Source organism: Lathyrus oleraceus, chromosome 5, assembly GCF_024323335.1.
Source record: "Lathyrus oleraceus cultivar Zhongwan6 chromosome 5, CAAS_Psat_ZW6_1.0, whole genome shotgun sequence".
Classification (NCBI taxonomy): Eukaryota; Viridiplantae; Streptophyta; class Magnoliopsida; order Fabales; family Fabaceae; genus Lathyrus; species Lathyrus oleraceus.
In genome coordinates, this window is record NC_066583.1 from 324,011,987 (window position 1) to 324,020,663 (window position 8,677).

Here is an 8,677-nt window from a genome sequence, read left to right on the forward strand (position 1 = left end):
AATAAGAATCATACAGTATAAGCAGGCTTGGAAGTTTGGACAGCTCAGGAGGAAGATATCCTGATAAATTGTTGTTGTCAAGAAGGCTGCAGGTCCAGAGAAACACCTTGTTAACAAACATATAAGCATGATAACTAAGGATTAAATTAAACAAAGAAATATGTTAATGGATACTTCCGTTGACAAACTTACAAGTGAACAAGCTTTGGTAATCGCCAGAGTTCTGGTGGGATTTGCCCGCTAATTGAATTATTGTTCATGTGACTGCACCGTTGGGGGGGAAAATGAAACATTATTTTCTTTCTATTGTTATGTTTATAATTACAATGGTCATGCTTAAACTAAATTTTCGTCGTAAAGAACCATACAAATGCTTTGTCTTGTTTAGGTTTGCAAATGATGTTGGTAGAGGTCCTGATATATGATTTTGATCGATTTGTATTCTATCAAGGTTCGGAAGAAAGCCAAGCTCATCTGGCAGTGAACCTGTTAATAGATTTCCATTTAATAGCCTACAAAAATTGAAAAAGAAAAAAAATGTTAATGCGAAAGAACCATTTTTTTATTAAGGCGATAAAACAATTGAGCTCTTTAATCATATATGGCGACTAGCATACATGCCAAAAGAAAAAGGGTTGACTTACAAGAGGACTAGAGATTTGATATTGCCAATTTCCTTTGGAATACTCCCTGTTATTTTGTTCCACATGAAGTTCCTTTAGAACACCGAAAAACATGTATCAGCATAAGCAAAGCGGCAAAACTACAACATAAGCAAAGCGGCATCGAATAATATTCATTATTTCAAACATAAATGAAGCAATAGTCTTACAATCTTTCCATATAAGCTAAGCTGCCAATTTCTGGTGCCAAATTTCCGGACAAGCTCAAATTCATTAGTTGCCTACAAACAAGAAAAAACAAATATAAAATAGGAGTAGCAGCAGAAAGAAAATTCTCAATTTTCAAACAGAGTCATAGTTTTGCATTAAGTAGTGTTGATTGGAAATGAAATGAAAAAAAGAAAGAAAGAAAACAACGAAGAAGAATGATAGCTTGTCAAATGGAGATTACAATATATATTAACTCGGGAAAATAAATTGAAAAATTCATCATAAAGAACCGTGAACTACGAAACAGAAATGTCAAGTAGAAGACAGAAAACGTACAATTCTTGAACGTGTAAATAGCCATCAATTAATGTTTCATTGAAACATAAAACTCCTGTCCAGCGAGATGTACATGGGTCTCCGCGTATCCAATTGCTCAAATTTCCATTAGGATCAATCAACCTTTCTTTTATGGCTTTTAATGCTTCAACTGCATGTCAACTCAAACAAAATTATAAAAAATTCACAATATCAGATTGAGCCAACAAAAACACGTTATATAGTATAAGCAATGCTTCATAGATAGTCCCATAATAATAGTATCCATTTTTTGCATATGCAGTATTTTTACTTGTGATCTTCGACACCATAATTATACACATAAACAAATTAGTATGAAGAATTATTCATGAAAATAACTATTCGATATAACACAAAATTCTCTTTCATTTGAGTCAAGTAGAGAAAACTCCACAGTGAACATCATACAAAATGATACTTTTCAATGAACTATCCCATAAGATAAAACTTTTTGGTGAAGACATGTGGATGTTTTTATATTAATTTTCTAACATGCCCCTTCATGCAAATGGGCTCCCTGAGCTTAAAATGTTAAAAATGAATGGACAGCCTATCTCGTGCTAAAATTTAATTTCTTCTTCTGAGAGAAGACTTGTAGATTATGTTGTAAGAAGAATATATCAGATGGAGAGTAGTCAAACAACTAGAGGTAGAGGTAGACCTAGAAAAACTATAAGAGAAGTTATTAAGAAAGATCTTGAGATTAACGATTTGGATAGAAACATGGTCCTGAATAGAACATTATGGCAAAAGTTGATCCATGTAGCCGACCCCGCTTAGTGGAGTAAGGCTTGGTTGTTGTTGTTGAAGGAGACTAGGACCAAACTCAAGACCACTTGCTCATAGAAGCTTAGAAACCAAGTCATGAATCAACTATTGCAAAAGCTTAAGCTATTAGACGAAGACGTATAAATGGTCTTATGTTAAAAAAATTAGTCATTTAAGGTTTTTGCATACAACTGAATCCCTAAACTAACCATCAATGTAACTAAACTAAAGGAATATATTTTCAAATTGCATCACTATTAGTCTCTACCATTTCCAGAAACACTTATATACCATCAAATTGAACTTATCAAGAACCAAATATCCGAAAAGCCTAAGTTATACCTTATAAGTATTTATGTATAAGCCATTGCTACAAAAAAGATAAAATAAAGTCAAATTCCTTTCATATAAGCTATAAGTTGTTTTCATTAGTTAGCTTGGAAGATTTACGGAAATAAATTGAAAACAACTTAACAACATGTCATAAGTTGTTTCCATAAACTCTTTCAAACAATCTTCGACAAGTGTTTATGCTGGTAGATACGCATAAATAAATCAATCCAAACAGGCCCAAAGACATAAAAAAATTTAACAATACATCCCTAACATCTCCCTCACAAAAGGGCACTTCAGACTTGTGGAGGGGTGAATTATAGACAAGTCCAAAATTATTTAAGCACATCCCTAATAAAAGCAAAGTAATCATGAAATGCCAAAAAAGAAGAAAAATAACTATACCTTCGGTAGGGTCAGTGATATTATCCTGTGCAGCAATAAGCACCAAATAGAAACAAAACCATAAACTGAAAACAACTTGATGCTTGCGACCTTCTGAAAGAAACATCCTTGAAATATATAGAAATCACCACAACACAGCCCTTTAAATATCTCTCCCTGCTAACAACAACAAATCAAGATAGAAAACATTCAATGATGTGAATCCAAAAACAACCCTACACAAACATATAACCCCAAAACCAACTAGACACCAAACAAAATCAGAATTCCACCTGAAACAACAGAAGCAAAACTGAAACCAAAACCAAAAAAGACTCAACCTTTGAAGCTAATAACACAAACCAAGTAAAAACCAACACATGGGGTGTTTGTGTTTGTTTGTTATATTACCAAAGAGAGTGAAACTTGGTCTTTAAGTGAAACAAAATTGCAAAAAAATTCAAACTTTGAGAGTAATAACATAAAGAGAATAAAAACAAACACATGGGGTGCTGTTATATTACCAGAGAGAGTGAAAGAGGCATAAACGTGGGGCAAGATGGGAAATCAACGAGGTGGGTGTTGTCTTTATGACTTCGTCGCCATAACAAAATGTAGGTGGTGGTGATGTTGATTATAGAAGCCATCACTTTCAATACTACAGTTTGCATTAAAAAAATGGAAGAGGAAAATGAAAATAATATAAAGTATGAAAGAGTTATTATTCTTAAATGGGGTTGGTTTCTTTGACTTTATGAGAATGAAAAGGGAGAATGATAGTGAATGAAACAATAAATGAAACAAATAAAAAAGGCTTTTTTAGGGAACAATTTAGCTCCAACTTCAAACTACTAGCAAAGGAGATAGAATGTGTGTCTTTATTTGTTTTTGTTTTTTTTTTTCGTCTATTTACTTATTCGGATAAGTTTTCTTTATTCTTTATATTAGTATTCTTTTTAGTTATTTAAAAATTACAATATATGTAATATTTCCTTCTTTTTCTTAAGTAAATGATAATTAAGGTTGTTTATTATAACAATGGAACTTAACTATAAAAAATGGTTATTTAATTTGAACTATATTATCGAATCAAATCAAAATTTATTAGTTTGATATATTGATTTAGAATTTTGAATCAAACCAAATTTTTAAAAGAAAGTTTTTTTCAATCTGAATCGAATCTTTATACTTTCTATTGAATTTTTTAATTAAATCTTTTTAACATGTTCTTGGCATTTATTATTTTCAATTTCATTTTCGATTTGGTTTATTTGCTATTTGATTCGATTCTAGAACCATTTGTATAATATGATTTGGTTATTTTAACTTCAGTTCGATTTGGTTTATCGGTTTGGAGCGATTCGACGATTTTTTTAACCGTCCTAATGATAACTAAGCAATGTTTATGCTGGACTTCATGAGTAAGACATCGTCTTTTATCCCCCTCAGTATTTATAAATAATGGTGTTTAAGAATTGCATCGTTTTTATCGAATATGTTACTTCCTATTAAAAAAATTGAATATGTTACTCTAATTAATTTAATTTTATTGGTTTATATAAGGTTTGAAAAATCCGCATTTTTACATCAATAAGAACTATACATGGCAAAAAAATCCGCCCTGACAGCCCCAACCCTGAATCTAACGGAGAAAAATCGATTTAACTCGAGACGAAGGCGAGTGCGAAAAAAATCCAATTTTTATAACGATGGTAGGCGCGGTGGATGTTAGTACCCGCCATGTGATGGATCATCATGAAGGAAAAACATTCACATTGGCTCAAACACTCACCTAAAGCTCAAAGCCTCACCCAAACAAGTGAGAGAGACACCATATATTCACCCAAAATCTTAAGGTGATAGGTGTATGGGTCTTCTTACTTATAAAGTGTTCAACCTCCATTTTTCTAAGCAATATGGGACTTAGAACTCAAACTTGTTTCTCAACACAACTCACACTTGTTTCCCAACAATCTCCCCCTCAAATGTGAGTCCAACCACTATGTTCCCCCTCAAGCGGAAACTCTTTCAGCCACATGTTTGTACCGTCATTGACAAACACTTTTACACGTCATGGGCACTTTGAAGGAGAATAGCGATCCAGAACGCAACGAAAATTAAAATTTTCTCCTTTAGTGATCCTTACAAATGAGCATGATCAGTGATAGAATCGTTACCTCTTGTGGCGATTGAAACCTTTGATGCAGATCTAAGGAGTGATCATGAACGTTGAATGGTGACAACGCCTCTACTTAGTCCACACAAACGGATTCCTTCAATCTCAGTGCTACCTGCTACGAAAGGTTTTGTGTGTGTGTGTGTGTGTGTGTGTGTGTGTGAGAGAGAGAGAGAGAGAGAGAGAGAGAGAGAAACGAAATTTCAACTGAACAAATGCTTCTGCACAAGGGTTCTATTTATAGAACCACTTGTGTGGGTTGTAAGCTAAAAAGACCACTTAAGTGTATGTAGCCCATATCTTATGATATACCAAAATCACTTAAGTACGTGGTACCTTACCATATTTCGTATTCTACTTAAGTGCATCGTACCTTACGATGTTCTATAATTCACTTAAGTATACTGTACCTTACGATGTTCCTTATTTACTCTATCTCTCATCAATCCGTCCTTTTGTGTGTGACCCTGTAGATTCTCGCGATATTGGTAATTATATTAAATTACGTATTTAACATAATAGACAGTGAACGGTATCTAGCAACACATCACTGCTACCCAAGATACGAAAATGTCATGTGATCTGACAAATCCTTTTGTGATAATACTTATGTGTACAATTACCCTTTTGCCCTTATGTCTATATTGAACACAAGGCATAAACTGTGCCATCCTTGTCCAATTCAATATTGGGCCCTTAGACATTTATCCTGTTATGCAGGATGGGCAAATTCCATCTAGGTCACTCATGTCCCTCAGCATGCTTCGTAGAGTACCCATCAACTGTCTTTATGGTCATCTAGTTACGGACAATGTTTGATCAGCAATAAGGTACTCGACTCTACATCTAGGGTCCATAGTGGTTTCAGGTCGAAGGGTGGTATACACCATTATCACCATGAGAATAACTTATGACACTTTGCATAACATTCTATATAGTATTCTCATAGTGAGTCAATCCAGTATAAATATTACTCTTAATATTCATACCTATGTTTAAGACTTGATAACTCCTTATCCATGATCCATGAGATGTGATCATCAGTCTGTATACATAATAGTCTTAATGCTTTAATGTTATCCCACTTTACAACAAAGCTCGACTATGAATACTTTAAGAATAGTGTCCTTATGTTTAATAGGATCTCATGATTAAGTCACACTTGATATATTAAACGGATTAGCTATTCTAGGGACTTTATTAAACAAACATAATAAAGAAAAATCCTTTTATTAATAATAAATAATTCGATACAAGTATCAAAAGTATTGGCCTCTAGGGCTTACACCAACACACTTCAACGAAATACGTAGTCTGACCACCATGTCAGGAAGACTTTTGACACAAGGAATCGATCTCTTACTCGAACTGGGCTCTAATACCACTGATGGCAATACTTCTATACTTGTTCGGTTTTGTGACAATAATGACACTCTAGATTCTTGTATCGCGGCTTGGAATTGCTTATGTTATTCACTCTACCACCCTTCGGTTCCTTTTTACTTCTCCCCCTATTTTCAGTGACAAGTACCTTGGGTTGAGATGAAGGATCATGTGCCTTCCTTATAATCTCCTCATTAAGAATACCACCCTTATCCGTTTCCAAAGAAACAACATCTCTTAAAGCATAACTTATGATAGAAACCTAAAACGTCTCCCAAGACTCTGGTAAAGATAGCAATAAAAATAGTCTCAAAAGTTCATCATCAAATTTGCTACTCATTCCTGACATATGATCAAGGAGCCCTTGAAATTCACTCAAGTGATCTAAAATAGAAGTATCTTCCTTATACTTCAAACTTATGAAGTTATTCAACAAGAACAATTGATTATTCCCTGATTTAGAGGCATACAAGAACTTTATCTTCTCCCACAAAGTTTTTGCATGTGTCTCATTAGTAATATGATTATAAACATTATCTTCTATATATTGTTGAATAAAACCCCATACTCGTTGATGTTCAAACTCTCTTCATCAAATACAGAATTCGGCTTTGCGGAACTAAAACCATTCAACAATACCATATTCATTTTTATATTTTACTCCATCATTCAAACAAGTAAAATAACATTTAATCAAGAGCTTTGATGGACAATTAAGACACAAACAGATAAATACACAACAGATATAAAATTCTCCATACTTGTAGGAACCTTGAGGATCAACAACAAATATAAGATGACAAATCGAACAAATAAAGACACAAAAGAACACTAATATTTTTAACGTGGAAAACCCCTCAATATGAGAGTAAAAACCAGAAGTCGTTCAGACCAAAGAAATAACTCCATTATAATCAATTAAGGATACAAGAGAGTATTAAAGTGATTCATAAATTAGTGCTAACAAATGCAAATCACAAAATAAACTAGCTTACAAATTAGAATAAAAAAGCTGAAATTGTTTCCAAATCTGCAGCTTCAGCACAAAGCAGATAACTCTCACCTCTGACATTGTTTTGAAATTCTGAACGGTCAAAAGTTAGATATATGTGTTATGAACCTTCCCTCCAAAGTTTAGTTTGATCTGATGGTTAACGAACTGGGGATCGTCGATTTAGTAAAATTGGTTGCAGAAAAACGGGAATGAGTTTCTCTACTCTTTTCTCTCTTTTGACTCCGTATTTTCTCTCTATCTCTCTCAACCGTAAATTGATCCTTTCCACTTAAATAAGTTAGACAAATGGGTTAATCATATTTGATTCTTTCTCCACATAGTAAGGGAGTCCAAACCCAATAAAGCTCCCCCTCACAACTATATGGAGGAAATCGCCAAACTGGCGATATCACAACAAGCTTCAAATTTCCCTCTTGGTAATGCTTTAGTTATCATATTACAACCATTATCATATGTATGAACTTTAGCTAACTCCAACAACTTATCATCCAAAATATCATGTATTCAATGATATCCCACATCAATGTGTTTGGACCTATTATAAAAAGTCAGATTCTTACCAAGATGAATACCGTTTTGACTATCAACAAATAACACATATTTGTCTTGAACAAAACTAAGCTCCTGCAAAAATTTCTTCAACTATAGTAACTCTTTGTATGCTTCGGTAATTGCAATAAACTCAACCTCTGTAGTAGGCAGTGCTACACACTTTTGCAATCTAATTGCGAAGTCACAGCTCCCCCGGCAAATTTAATCATGTAGCCCGAAGTGGATTTTCTAGAATCAATGTCTCCAGCCATATCAGAGTCAGAGTACCCCACTAGAGTAGGCTTATCTCCTCAAAAACAAATCCTTACATAAGTAGTACCATGAAGATATCTTAAAATAAAAATCTACTGACTATCGTCTTAGAACTTTCCATTTTGAATCTTCGCATCACTCTTTTGATATATTGTTCTTGTAACATCAAAAGTTTCTTCTCTTTTATGTCACGCATGATTCTAATGCCAAGAATCTGGAAAATAACTCCCCCAATTGCTTCTTTAACATGTTAATGTTATAAATACTTTTTCCTACAATAAGCATATCGTCAACATATAACAACAGGATAATGAAGTCATCGTTAGAAAATTTGCTAACAAAGACGCAATGATCTGAAGTAGTCTACTAGTATCCTTGATCACACCAAGTATCATTAGAGCAACACATTTGTGAGATACACAACAAATATTCACCCAAAACCTTAGGGTGATAGGTGTATGGGTCCTCTTACTTATAAAGTGTTCAGCCTCCACTTTTCTAACCAATGTGAGACGTAGAACTCACACTTATTTCTCAACATAACTCACACTTGTTTTCCAACACCCCGCCCTTGCCCCAACCTATTAAATTTATTTTATTATTTTTATTTTTAATAATTTTACT

At 33.7% G+C, this 8,677-nt stretch overlaps 1 protein-coding gene across 1 annotated transcript in view; it reads right to left on the reverse strand.

Annotated features, from left to right (window-relative positions):
• LOC127084358 (probable LRR receptor-like serine/threonine-protein kinase At1g06840) overlaps window positions 1-3,426 on the reverse strand; it is a gene marked incomplete in the record, with an annotated part of 9,235 nt that extends 5,809 nt beyond the window's left edge. Inside the window, 8 exon segments of the mRNA XM_051024787.1 lie at window positions 15-86; window positions 193-264; window positions 369-512; window positions 645-716; window positions 833-904; window positions 1,170-1,320; window positions 2,697-2,855; window positions 3,200-3,426. Of these exon segments, the coding sequence (XP_050880744.1) occupies window positions 15-86; window positions 193-264; window positions 369-512; window positions 645-716; window positions 833-904; window positions 1,170-1,320; window positions 2,697-2,802 (689 nt within the window).
• Window positions 3,427-8,677: the final 5,251 nt, after the last annotated feature.